Raw genomic sequence first — 13,711 nt, forward strand, 5'->3', positions numbered from 1 at the left:
AACACATACAGGAGAATGACACTTTCTCTAATGCTGTAAATGCAAAGAATAGAGGGATATACAGTGGGGGGCAAAATAAATAAATGAATAAAATTTTAAAACTAATCTCCTACTAAACTGTTTAGTAAAGCAACTACACATACAGTATACAATACTGTACTAGAACTGGTAGTAATAATGGCAGTTTGTGTAGTTTATGTATGATTATGATTGCATTTTTAATCACTTTCTTTTGTGTGTGTGTGTGGGGGGGGGTTATAAAATTTAAATACTGCTTTGGACTAAACACATGCAGCGAAAGATTTATTTTGAATGTATCTTGTGAATGTATCTATCTGAAATAGAATAAAAATATATCAGAGTCAACTGTATTACACCACTGTGTGACTGCCACACTAAACACCAGTGGGGGAACGTAAGTAAGTGCATTTACTTTAGTACTGCACTTTAGTATGAATTTGAGGTACTTGTACTTTACTTGAGCTTGTTCTTTTCATGCCACAGTATACCTCTACTTCACCACATTTCAGAGGGAAAACTTGTACATTTTATTTCACTTATTTATATGTATACATTTATCTGAAAGCTGTGGTTACTAGTCAACTTACTAATTTATATTCCACAGCTATATTTGAAGTATAGGTCTAAAGGTGCAATATTGGGAAATAATGATAACCGTTTTAATAGCCTACAATATATCATCAGAACCTAATAATCATACTATTGTGGAATTTTACAGTTTTGTTCTAAACTTAAACTGTATTTACAAAGTTTACTCTTTATTACGTGCAAGCGCGGATGAACCATAGTCGCATATTTCAGTGCACGGCTCCTTTATGTGGCTGGACTGAAAACTCAAACTCCCAGAATGCACCGCTCCATTCTTCGTCGTCGAACATAAACGCGGAAACAAAAGAAATAATCAGTTTGTCAAAACAAACAACACCGAGTCGGCATAAAGTGAGCGTAGCTGTCGCTGACAGCTGTCAAACTTTACATTACAGCTTCGCTTAATCCACCTGGAAGATTCACCATGTCCGTGAAAAGATTACAGAAGGTGAGTATTCGTCTTTATTTTATTTAATGTACGTTACAGAAACGGTTGGTTGGATGCGGAAATGTCGCTTTAACGTTAGCTAGCCAACCATCTAGCTTAATAGCATCTAGCAGCATATAGTTGTGCCAGCGTTTCGTGAATAATGTAGCGATAGAAGACGTTAATTAATTCGTAAGGCAGGGTTTACTGCCAGAAAGTCCGATATTTGTGTGACTGGCGAGAACACAGAAGGCAGTTAGCTAAGCAGTTAAACTTAAATGAGCTAACTTCCAGCTAAAGTTGACCTAGCAAACGAGCAGTGTCAACGCCCTGCGCGTCTGTGTAACTGGCTAAGTTACTTTTCAACATTATGTAATTCAAGGAAGTTTGAGTGGGTCGTTCATTACGTTAGTTCACAGTTTAAATCATTTGTAAACTCGATTATTCTGTCTTTTACCGTTATAGTGAAGATGAATCTGTCAAACTCTTGAAATATTTGTCTGTTTTCACAGGAGTTACAAGACCTTGGAAAGGACCCTCCAGCTTCGTGTTCAGCCGGACCTGTGGGGGACGACAGTAAGTGTGAATACCTGCCACATACACAAACAACTGTCGTTGTCTTCATTTTTAATCCTGTAATCTACCGGTCTTGCTCTTGTTTTATGTGTTATTCTTTGGCGACTGTGTTACAGTGTCGGGCTTTGCTATTGAATAATGTATTTACTAATTGTGTCTTCATCATTGTTTCTTGTAGTGTTTCACTGGCAAGCTACCATCATGGGACCGGTAAGATTTTTCTGGATTATTATCCTAAATGTCTTTTTTTTTTTTTTTTTTTTTCAAACCAAGCTTCTTCTAGATTTCTAGAGGACAATAGTGTTTTATGTTGAGTTTACAGCCCTTTCTAGTCTGTATGGAAAGCATAGACTGGCACACTCTATCCCAGTGTTACTCTCTAAAGCCCATGGCATTACTAAGACAATAGGAAAAAGGGGAAATACATAGTATAAGCAGTGTAAATGTTATAGAAATAAAAGGCAACCAATACTCTAAGTGAATGGTTGCTCTCTCAATGCAAATAGTATTTTGTACCATACAGCACTAGGTATAATTTAATAATACTTTTCCTTTCGATTTCAGAATGACAGCCCATATCACGGAGGAGTCTTCTTTCTTTCGCTCCATTTTCCCACAGACTATCCCTTTAAACCACCAAAGGTAAGATTATTTATCTTTAGAGACTGAGTAGCTGAAAAGCACATCATGTAATGATAACAGGTCTTCACTATTTTCTTAACTATTTTATAGAACAGATGGTTAATCAATAATAATAATATTAATAATAATTGATGCAGCACATCACATAAGAACAGAATGATTTTTATCTAACTTTATCTCTATTTTCATAGGTTGCCTTTACAACAAAAATCTATCACCCAAACATCAATAGCAATGGTAGCATCTGCCTTGACATCTTGAGGGGACAGTGGTCACCTGCACTTACGGTGTCAAAAGGTAACTAATATCTTCATTTTGCCTGTATTCAACAGTATATGATTACAACAGCACTGTGTAGGATCTGGTTTGTATCAGAGATTTACCGGAATCAGAAGTCACAAGAAAACATGCAGAAGGGTAAATTAGGACGTTGGGGTGAAACATTGCTTTTGGAGGGAATGCCAAAGATGGTTATGTCTACATCAAGCTATATCAGACATTGCAAGGCAGTATCATCCCTTTTGTAAATCAATCCATCATGCTTTCACCAAAACTGGATTATTCAAATAAATGTTTTTCAGCCTCTAGGAATGCATGTTTACAGGATTTTCAAGTATGACTATCCAAAAATGAAGCTCTGCATCCTGTGCACTTTTGTCACTTTGAAAGTTGTGAAATTGCAGTTTTTGAACTGTATTATTTGGGGAGTAAATGGGGGGATGTTCAAATATTGTTGTTGAAAGAATTGGCTAAAAATGCACTTTTTTTCCCTCAAATATATAAACTAACTGGATTTTGTAATAGAGGTGCATGAAATCAAAACTTGTCAATTTGTATTTAAAATGGGATTATGGAGAGTGACTTAAGAAGTTTAGAAAGTCTTTTTTTTAATTGAAGCCTGTTTGCATACTAATTTTTATTCTTTTTATTTCAGTTTTATTATCCATTTGCTCCTTACTATGTGACCCAAATGCAGATGATCCACTTGTACCTGACATTGCACGTCTCTACAAAACAGACAGACCAAAGTGAGTATCAAAGCCAAAGCATTTGGAATGTGGAAAAACTTGAAACAGTCAACTCATTCTGCCTTTCTTTTCCCCTTAGGTACAACGAAGTAGCCAAAGAATGGACAAGAAAGTATGCAATGTGAGGGGCTGAGGTTTCAGCAAAAGTGGTGCATCCCTAAACACCTCAAAATATGACAGTGCTGTTTCAACTGCTCATCCACACTGGTTCTTGTTGGGGTTTTAATCGCTTGAGGCACTTTCTCTACTTGGACTTTACTTGACTTTACTGTTTTTACTGTTTATTTTATTTTCCCCTTAAATTGGCGTCATTATTATTATTGGTTGTGGTGAGAGGGCCTGATTATACTTTTCTTTTAAGAGATTTATATTGTACAAGACCATACTGGATTTATTTTTCATTATTTTGCATTAAATACATTAATCAAATGAATTGAAAGTTGTTTCTTGACAACACAATCAAGTAAACTAACATTATAAACTTCTTTATTATCTTTGTCTGATATAAAATGTTTGATTCAGTTTTCAGAATATTTTTGTAACCAACAAATCAGTCTGACCCTTTTTCTACAGTTTACATGGCCACTAGGTGGTAGTCTTTACTTTTTACCGCCAGAGCCTTGTATATTAGAAGTTTCTCTCTTGGGCAACTTGTTTGTCTGGTAGAGAAACTTGCTTGACAGACTTATCTGTGTAACGTTTACTTCAGGCTCATTTGCTTACTGGTTTTTCCTGTGAATAGAGGCTGCACTTGTGTACTGATTTAGCAATGAAATTAATATAAAAGAGATGTTCTGTCCATTGAAATTAGGCCTCCCACTATTATCACTTCTGCTGGTTGCAGCGTAGTCACTTTACACTGGCGAAACTAGGGTTTACATAGTAACTGAGCAGCTCATGTCTCCTATTGATGTGTCTAGAATACACTACAAACATGCTGATGTTAATGTAAAGTCAGGCAAACACATATTGAATTTCCGCAGTGCTGTGATTATGTGACTTGATCACAGCACTACCAGCCTAAGTAAGGATGTGTCATGTCCTTACTGTACTCATCTTTACTATTAGCAATTCATTTAGTATCAGTTTTAATTACATGTCAGAATTTTAAAAAAAAGAAACATTTAAAATAATTGGGTGACTGCCCTAACCTAAAATCAAGTTTCAGCCATGTGGTAATTTCAGGGTTTTCACTCCAAATGAGCAAGAAGTGGACAAAGAGAAACAACATGGCCACAAAGAGATGCAAAGGAATTGCAAAGAGATAAAATAACTACAAAAAAGGGCAAAACAACCACAAAAAGACACTAGATGACAAGGAGACACAATTAGAGGTACAAAATGACCACAGAAAGACCAAACAATTACAAAACACAACAAGACAAACATTTCCTCAGAGACTCAAAATTACCACAAAGGGAAACAAAAAGATGCAAATGAATTGCAAAGAGACACAAAATTACTACAAACGGGGCCAAAAAAACCACATAGAGACACGATGACTTTAAAGAAACAGAAATTACTTCAAAGAGACAGAAACAATTACAGAGAGACACAAAACTGGCCCAGAGACTCAAATGACCAAAAAGGGAAACAAATAGACCACAAAAGACACAAGACCACTACAGAGACATAAAATAACTTCAAAAGGGTCAGAGAACCACAGAGAGACACACAATGGCCTCAGAGTCAACATGACAACAAAGAGAAACAAAGACACAACAGAGAGATGCAAAATAACTACAAAAGGGGCAAAACAGCTACACAGAGACAAAATAATGACTAAAAACGGGGTAAAACAGTTACACAGACAATAAATGACCACAAAGGGGGCAAAACAGCTACAGAGACACAAAATGACTACAAAAGAGGCAAAACTACCACACAGAGACACAAAATTTCTCCAGAGACTGAAAATGACCATAAAGAAACACAAAAAGATGCAAAGGAACCTCAAAGAGACACAAAATAACTACAAACGGGGCAAAACAACCACAAAGAGACACAAGACACTTAAGTCCCTCAGAGACTCAAAATGACCATAAAGAGAAACAAAAAGACACAAGATGACTCGAGAGACAGAACATAACTACAAAAAGGATCAAGACAACCACAGAGACACAAAATAGCCCCATAGTCAATATGACCACAAAGAGAAAAAAAAACACCACAGAGAGACACAAAATAACCACAAAAGGGGCAAAGCAACCAAACAGAGACACAAAACAACTGCAAAGATACACAAAAAAAATGTCCTCAGAGACTTAAAATGATCACAAAGAGACACAAAAAGATGTAAAAGAACTACAAAGAGAGAAAAAAACAACACAAAAATGCACAACTAAAAAGAGACCAAAAACAAAAATGCAAAACCACCACAATGTCTGTGTGTCTGGCTTCTCTGTAGAAGAGGCTGTGGTGCCCTCTGCATATCTTTGCCCACAGGCCTGTAGTCTCATTATCCACCCATGGTTAGGAAGCAAGATTCATATGAATTAATTTAGATATGAAGAACATTGATTGTAGAACAGCACTAGCCAGTGGTTTGGCAGGTTCCTGTTGTGGAGCACAAAATACAGCTGAACAAAATATTAGACATTGACATGATACAGAATATAGAGAATTACCAACACAAAAGAGGTGAAACAATAAAAAACTAATGTGGAAATTTGCATTTAACAGGAGCATATGAAAACTGTCAATCATTTCCTGGCAGTAGCATGAGAATAATCCCAGAATTATTTTCCTATGGGGACTCTCAAACATTTTATTGTGCATATAAACAGCATCTTTGGAGTGTGGCCCCTTTTGAGTCTGTTGAACTTAATGTAGTCTTAGTCCCCATTTGTTTTGGTTTCTCTTTCCTGTATTGCTTCCCCTTAGCCACTCTCAGGATGTGCAGTGTTTCCTCTATAAACCAATAAATAGGTTACATGGGGTGTTATTATAAACTGCCAGCCGTGGTGAAAAATGACACTCAAGCACAAGTCAAGTCTGTCTTTGAGCTCAATCATTTATTTTCATATCTAGTGGTATAAAACTGAGTTGAAATATAATTTTTGGCTCATAATAACAATCATTTTGTTTGCTACAATTGTCTAGCACAATCAAAAAATACTTTATTTCCCGTGGGAAATTGTGGTTACAGTCTCTCTGATGCCAAGCATAGAGAATTATAGAAAGTAGAAATGAGTACCAGCACAAAGTATGTTAAAATATAATATAGAAATACAGTAATAATAAAAACAAGTAGCACTGGCATGTAAATATTGAAAAAATATAAGTATGTAGAATGTGCCAAGTATGTAAAATGTGTAAAAATGTAAAATATAAAATAGAAATACAGTAATGATAAGAAACAATTAGCAGTAATATTATTATAAATTTTATTTATGGAGCATTTTTCAAGAAACTCAAACACTTTACAGAAGTAAAGAAGATACATAATAAAATACAACATTAAAATCCAATTCACTAGTATGTGAATATTTGAAAGTATAAAAATGCAAAACTTTCTGAGTGTGTGAAGTGTTTAAAGATATAAACTTTTATGCTAGAGCAATAAACACAACTAGTTTGTAAAGGTAGAAATATAAAATATATGTGTGATGCTACATTATACAACGGATATATGCACCAGTAAGATGAGCAATAAGAATATATACAATATGTGTAACATGTTCAAATGTTTAATTTTTTTAAATTGCACATTTGAATAGGCCTAATTGCACAGAGTATTGCAACTGAATTATTGGACTGATTATTGCAGTTAAGACAGTGATATATAGAATTATTGTACCTTGTAATTCCTAAGACACAATAAAGCTGTGTACAGCAGAAAGAAAAACACGCACTGAATCCAGTGCATTTCTCACTAATATTAAAGTTTTAAGACTTTTCAGGAACCAGGGGGAGGAAGATGTTAAAAAAAAGTGATTCTGGGAGGAGTCCCGGTTTTTTTTTTTGCAGGGGTGACACGTGAAACTTTCTCGAGAAGTTGGTTGGTATGTTTGCTGTGTGCTGCACGACGCTCCGTTAACTCGGCAGACAACCTATAGCGAGTGGACCAGTGTGCTCCTGCCTATTTTTAGCAGTCTGCCTAATGGGGGAAAACGACGGGGCTTGAAGAAAAACTGCAAAGGTCTCAGCCGCGCTGCAATGAGCCCGCACAGCACCGCGAAGTGACGGAATAAAAAAAGTTAACAGAAGTTCAACTGCTTTGCTTCGGCTCGACTTAACTTTGATTAAAACGCAGTGGCCACCGGAGAAGTTGCTGCGCAGCGCAATGGCTGCCCAGTGCGACACTTTAAGCGGATACTTGCAGCAGTCGGACCAGGGCTCCAACAGCGAGCGCAGCACCGACTCTCCTCTCCCCGGATCAGAGGAGGATCTGAGCGGGCTCCATCCGCTGCCAGATCCGGAGTGGACTGAGGAGAGGTTTCGGGTGGACCGCAAGAAGTTGGAAGTCATGTTGTTAGGTAAATAATCAAATAACTCAGTAGAGATTTAATTATTGGTTTTAGTATTTTAACTTTTTTTTGTTTTGTTTTTTAAAACTTGTATCCTGTCCACGTCTCATCTCCTCTAATTGTACCCTGTTGTTGTTTCCGAGAGGCTACACACTTCAGCAGCCCTCTGACGGCCCTTTGTTTATGTTAGACTCGAAAAATTACACTTTATGTACACAATTGCCACTTTTGGTAACTTCAAATTTTAGGACTCCCTCTGAGCATGGTCAAGGCAGCTCGAGCGTGTCATGTGCGTGATCCGGAACGAGCCAATTATGGGCTAATTAAGCGTCAATTAGTTTGGGGCTTTAAATGAGTGTTTCCCCGATAGAAACAAAGGAAAATGGCATGTCACCCACGAAAAGAAGTTACTAAGTTTACATATATGTAGGCGTGCATGTTGTCTAAAACTATAAGTTTGAAAATTAGGTTGAAGAGGTCAAAGAATTGAGATAGTTATGATCAATGTTGAAGTCATGGAGGCAGTAACCTGCACCGACCACAGGCTGTCGCTGCACAAACTCCCATAGAGTGCTTCTGTTTGTAGACTAAACTGAAATTGACCTGAATTTGCAGTTTGCTTACTTTTCAGTAAAACTCAGGGAGAGGCTGTAAACAAGTAGAGAGGCAACACATTTTTATTAGAAAATAACATTGAAAGGATTTTCTGCATTCTGCCTCAAAACTTTATCCTAGCCTTTTTTTAAAAAGACATTAAAGCAGTAAAGTTATTAAATCAGTCATCAACCGATTTGTTAAAAGATTAACAGGTTTTAGTAAATTTTCTAAGGTAACAAAATGTCAAATATCATTTTTAAATTCCATCATCTTAACCGTAAATTCAATTCAAATAACTTTATTTATCCTAAAGGGAATGTGAATATTTTCTGCTTTCTTTGATTCTCTATGACAGTAATCCAAATATCTTTGCAATGTGGACAGAATAAGACATTTTAGTACATCATCTTGGGCTTTGGGAAACACTGATCAACATTTTTCATCATTTTCTGACATTTTGTAGATCAAACGCAATCAATTAATGAAGGAAATAATCAACAAATCAATCATCATTGAAACTAAACATTAGTTGCAGCCCTATTGAAACGCATCGTGTTGACTTCCTGTATGTGTGGTAGGGCCGCACAGTTAATCGTAGTATTATCAAAATTGCAATATGGCCATGTGCAGTGTCGAAAATTGCAAAAGCTAAAGGTAAAATGTGTTAAGACAAAAATAAACCACTGTGTTGCTTTAGTGATGCCTCAAACTACAAATCATGTTCCAGATATAAGGGAAAGTGCTTGTCTTGTACAGACCCAAGCAAAGATCACATCACCATAATTTTACTTTTTCTCCAGTGAAAGTGAAATGCAAACCCACTAAAGTCGCGAGTCATTGCAATGGCCATATATGTCGAAATATGATTTTTTTTTGCATATTGTATATGCATATTGACTGCAGCTAAATATCTTTGGATTGTGGACAAAACAAGACATTTAGGGACATCATTTTGGGCTTTGGGAAACATTGATCAACATCATTAACCATTTTCTGGAATTATAATGACAGAATAACTTATTGGTAAATCGAGAAAAAAAATCAGCATATTTAAAGATGAAAATAATCATTAGTTGCAGCCCTGCTTTATTGAATGTGCCATTTCTCTTCTTATGTCGTGCAAGTGGCAGAGAGCAGTCAAACATGTGATGACAGGCTCATAAATGCTGGCCAGGACAGTCTCTGTTGAGATGTCCCTGGAAACTTCGAGGTTGAAGTCATTTATCAAACATTTCAAAACAAAAGAGTTTGCAATATTAGAGCCTTCAGTAAATGGGCTGGATTCTTTGATCATATTTTAAAGACTGAGAAGCAGCCAAACAAGACCTCAGAAGGAACATCAGTCATAATTGTACTGTAATTAAAACAAGCACGATATGACATGTTGATGAGTGTAGCTTTAAATGTTTTCACTGTAACTTGGTGAAGCTGTTAGTTTGTGATGTATAAGTTGTGATTCAAAGTTGTGACTAACTCTTGGAGTAATTGTCAGCGAGTGTTTGGTCTTAGGGTAAGTTTATCCTTTATTCTATACACACAGACGCATGCACACACACACGTAGTTCCCCTTGAGGATGTCCTGGTTGCTGCCTCGCTGCTCTGTACATTCCTCAAAGCTCCATGTCATCCCTAACTCTTCCAGGAAAACATCTTAACCAGAGGCCAGCCCTAAATCTGAACGTCCCAGACAAACCATGCCCCACGTCCGGAATGTGTCTGTTTGTGCGTCTGTACGTGTTATGTATAATCTATCTGGTCTACAGGGTCTTTATATTTTTGTTTGTGTGGTCTCATATCTCTGCCAGCATCTTGTTTCACAATTGCTGCATCATGACATCATGGGTGACACTGCTCATGATGACATTGCAGCTGGGTTGTGGAGTAGAAACGGCTGCTGTGTTCCACTGTCTCCTGGTCTTTCTGCTCATTTGTAGGTTCAGGTTTAAATTCCACACTATCCCAACTGTGAAACCACTTTAAACTTTGGCATCTGGCCTTCAGGAAGAATGCTGGTTGTCTTGTTGCATCGTATGTAGCAACACAGTTGTTGCATCCTTTGCATACGATGCACTATGTTAAGTTTCAATATTAGTCTAGATTTGTTTTAGCTCATTGGAAGTCCCAATAAATAGCTCTTTTGGACTCATCTAGTTGGGTCAGAGCTCTGTAACATCTGGCCGTGTTTTGATTGGATGTGCTTTAGACTTTGACGTGGTACAGCATGTTCTGGAAGCCAGAATCTGGATTCTAATGAAATAATTTTATGGGAACTTCAGTGTATTTTTACTCAGTGTTTTACTGTCTGTGACGGTATCTTGGGCTTCTCTTTCCTGGAACATTAAGTGAGCTTGACCCTCGGCAATAAGCCACAGGTCGATTCGTGCTGCGGTCACTTCCCAAACATCAATAACTCAGCATCTCGACTTTTTACCAGAACCAGGTTATGTGTCTGCATAAGTTCACATTTTACAGGCGCTGAAATGACCGTCTGGTTCAGCATCAACCCCTTCTTATGAATTATTTCAGAAGTTAATTTTTTGCTGCCGTGAGGTACACTTTCCTGTGTACACTATGGCTAAACATTAATTAATATACTTGTATATGGATAACATATTTCTGCCCGAAACATACATAAGAGACTTTCGTAAAAAAAAAAAAAAGAAGACGTTTTTCTTTTTAATCAAATGATGGACAAAACGGGAACTGATATATACATAAATCCATAGAAATGCACAAAGACTAGGGATGCATTCTTTATGATATAAACATTGAGATAGACACAAACAGGATGGATTTAAAAATGGGCTGCAACCTGCACATATTTTCATAAACAATCAATCTGCAAACTAATGTCTTGATTATCTTGTTAACCTAAAAAAGCTAAAAAAAAAAAAAAGTGAAAGATTTACAACAAAACTGAATAGACCCCAAGGGGATGGCTTTAAATGTCTTATTTTGTAAGATGAACAGTCTAAATCCAAAATATAATCAAATAAGTAAACAACTGCATTCTTATCAAAACAGTCGCTGATCAGTTTTCTGTTTAGAAACTAATTGATTAATGGATTTATCCTCGCCACTCTAATTTAAAACAGACTGGGTAAAATGTTACTGCAGCATGAAGATATTTAGTTTTTTAAAAAGAACTTTTTAATTTTGTTTATTGCTGCAATTTAATTTAATTCACTCCCATTATATTGAGGCTGTTTTTTATGTGGTGCCCAGTGTACTTGAATCACAATTGGTTGATCAATACCTGAACTCTGCGATCAGTTACCTTTGCTGCATTGTCTCAGTGTTGACATTGTTTAGATGAGAAGCTAATAATGCTGATGAGGGATTATGGTGTGATGCATGTTAGCATACAGACAAATGAGCCTGAAACGTGTGTGTTTATCAGATTACATGCTTTTGTCACGGTCTTCTCGGCTATGAGTTTTAAGTTTTTACACCAGTCAACAGAGGCGACCTATTGCTGTCTGCTATCAAGTGTTACTACAGATTACAGATGTAATCATGTTGCCAAAATATTTAGGACGTTAGAAAGGACTTACAGGTTACTTATGCCTTAATGCTGTTTTGTCTTCTTTTACATTTTTTTATTAGTTTTGATCCATTATTTCATCTGTTTCCCCTGTTGTATTTCAGTCATTGTATATACTGTGTATATTTAAGGTATGGCTACAGAACTCTAATCTCCTATAAGTACATTTACTGAAATGCATCTGAAGTCAAGGACCATAATGGCAGTTATATTACCTTTTATTCAGGAATTTGAAAATGTTTTCCTATTAATAAGCCTGACTGCACTCAGAGAAGGGATCAGAGTGGGACATCAGACAATTGGAGAGCCATATAGTCAGGGGTTGCATAAATTTTGGAGAATAAAAATGACCGAGGACCACTCTGTGCCCATTAAAATATGTTAGTGACTCACCAGGATGATTCCACGCTGAAGCAAAATCCCAGCGTACACACTTAAACTACCCTCTGTTTGGATCAGCCGTTTTTTACGCCCCCGTTCTGGCACCGTTTGCATCAGGAGAAAATGGAAATAGTTAACTGCTTAGCAATTACAAATTTACTGTCTCTCACATTGGCAGGGATGCAGGTTCTCGGGCTTAGATCAGTAAATAGAGTGTAAAGTGACAACAAAATCTCACCCTGACAGCCATCTGGGGTTTAACTGGTTGTACTGTTGGCACCCGGGAATAGAACTCCCAAGTTAATGGCTTGGATACCTTGACAGGGGCATGAAAGCTTGAAAGATAGTTTTATGTGTACAGGGAACAGTCTAGGAGAACTTTTTTTTACATTCATTATGATGTTAAGAGACCAGAGGCAAGTGTGGGAAAGTGGTAACATTTTCTGCATGTTCAACAAGGTTTTCCATGCTTTTTTAAGCATACATCATTGATGCATTCAGCTGTGTATGGGTCAATTTGAAGAGCTCTGGCTGCAGGATTCCCTGCCTTGACTGGTAATGGTGAGAGTTCAATGGTGTTTGTGACTGAGCACGGCCTCCTGGTGGGCCGGTAGCTGCAACAACAACCTACAATTAGTGTGAAGTGAATCATTTTTTTATTGAACTAATTTGTTTTCCTGCGCCTAAAGCACTAACTATTATTGTGTAGCTTTGTCCCAGAATGGAAAAACTGTTGCATATGGTAATAAGAAAAGGTCCTAACAGGTATACACAGTAAGTCAGGGTTCCCAGGGTTGTGGAAAAACCTGGAAAAGTCATGAATATAGAATATTGTTGTGAGTAATAACATTGTCATTGTAATCTTCCATGGATAGTCGTTATGTAATGTAACATAATAGCAAATTAATTTTCTTAGTCTGTTAACATAAAGTAGCTCTCATATGCATCAATTTGTGTCAACATTTTGGTTATCACATATGGTTTGAAAAGGTTTGCTTCTGCTAGAGAGGAAAGCAAAGAGGCCGAGTTTGAAGAACTAATTTTGCCATTTCCCACTCGTGTGTGATTAGTTGGGCACTCTCCTTGCCTTTTGCACTTGTTTGGGGCGAGCGGGGTTGCAAACACGCTGTCAGTGTGGTTTGGCCATGTAGTTGTCGTTAAGGAGGAACATGCGCAGGCGGGACTGACCAGAGCTCCTCACTATGATGCCAGCTCACTTCTTTTTCAATATTGAGTTCTGCAGATTTTTTCGCTATGTCTTCTGATGTAGGACGTTGAACACGTCGTAATGTGAAGCGTCGAGAAAGTGAAGTCCAAAGTAGACTACACCCTCTGCTGTTCAAAAAGACTATCGCGGTTCATTTTTCATATTTCACATGTTTTTTTATTGATTTTTAACTGTCTTGCGATGCATCGTTACATCCCTAGTTCAGATGTT

The 13,711-nt window shown here is 37.1% G+C and overlaps 2 protein-coding genes across 4 annotated transcripts in view; both read left to right on the forward strand.

Annotated features, from left to right (window-relative positions):
* LOC121954657 (protein bicaudal C homolog 1-like) overlaps positions 1–13,711 on the forward strand; it is a 152,660-nt gene that overhangs the window by 67,564 nt on the left and 71,385 nt on the right. The window contains exon 1 of one of the 3 annotated variants that reach the window (XM_042502305.2): positions 3,904–7,760. The exons of the other annotated variants lie outside the window; for them this stretch is intronic. Coding sequence (XP_042358239.1) covers positions 7,568–7,760 — 193 coding nt within the window. The 5' untranslated portion in view covers positions 3,904–7,567. Of the gene's footprint in view, positions 1–3,903; positions 7,761–13,711 lie in introns of those variants that run through there. 3 annotated transcript variants of the gene reach the window in all.
* Positions 882–3,711, forward strand: LOC121954558 (ubiquitin-conjugating enzyme E2-17 kDa-like). The gene is made up of 7 exons (XM_042502138.2): positions 882–1,057; positions 1,549–1,612; positions 1,791–1,822; positions 2,177–2,254; positions 2,446–2,551; positions 3,189–3,282; positions 3,362–3,711. The coding sequence occupies exons 1-7, from the start codon at positions 1,034–1,036 to the stop codon at positions 3,405–3,407; spliced, it is 444 nt and encodes a 147-aa protein (XP_042358072.1). The 5' UTR covers positions 882–1,033; the 3' UTR covers positions 3,408–3,711.

Source organism: Plectropomus leopardus, chromosome 13, assembly GCF_026936395.1.
Source record: "Plectropomus leopardus strain MGB_pleo_1.0 chromosome 13, ASM2693639v1, whole genome shotgun sequence".
Lineage (NCBI taxonomy): Eukaryota > Metazoa > Chordata > Actinopteri > Perciformes > Serranidae > Plectropomus > Plectropomus leopardus.

Excerpts from the sequence above, each read along its gene's own strand:
- LOC121954558 (XM_042502138.2), top strand. The coding sequence starts at position 1,034 with ATGTCCGTGAAAAGATTACAGAAG. Across the intron at positions 1,613-1,790 it reads CGGACCTGTGGGGGACGACA|TGTTTCACTGGCAAGCTACC; the intron begins GTAAGTGTGAAT and ends TGTTTCTTGTAG. Across the intron at positions 3,283-3,361 it reads TACAAAACAGACAGACCAAA|GTACAACGAAGTAGCCAAAG; the intron begins GTGAGTATCAAA and ends TTTTCCCCTTAG.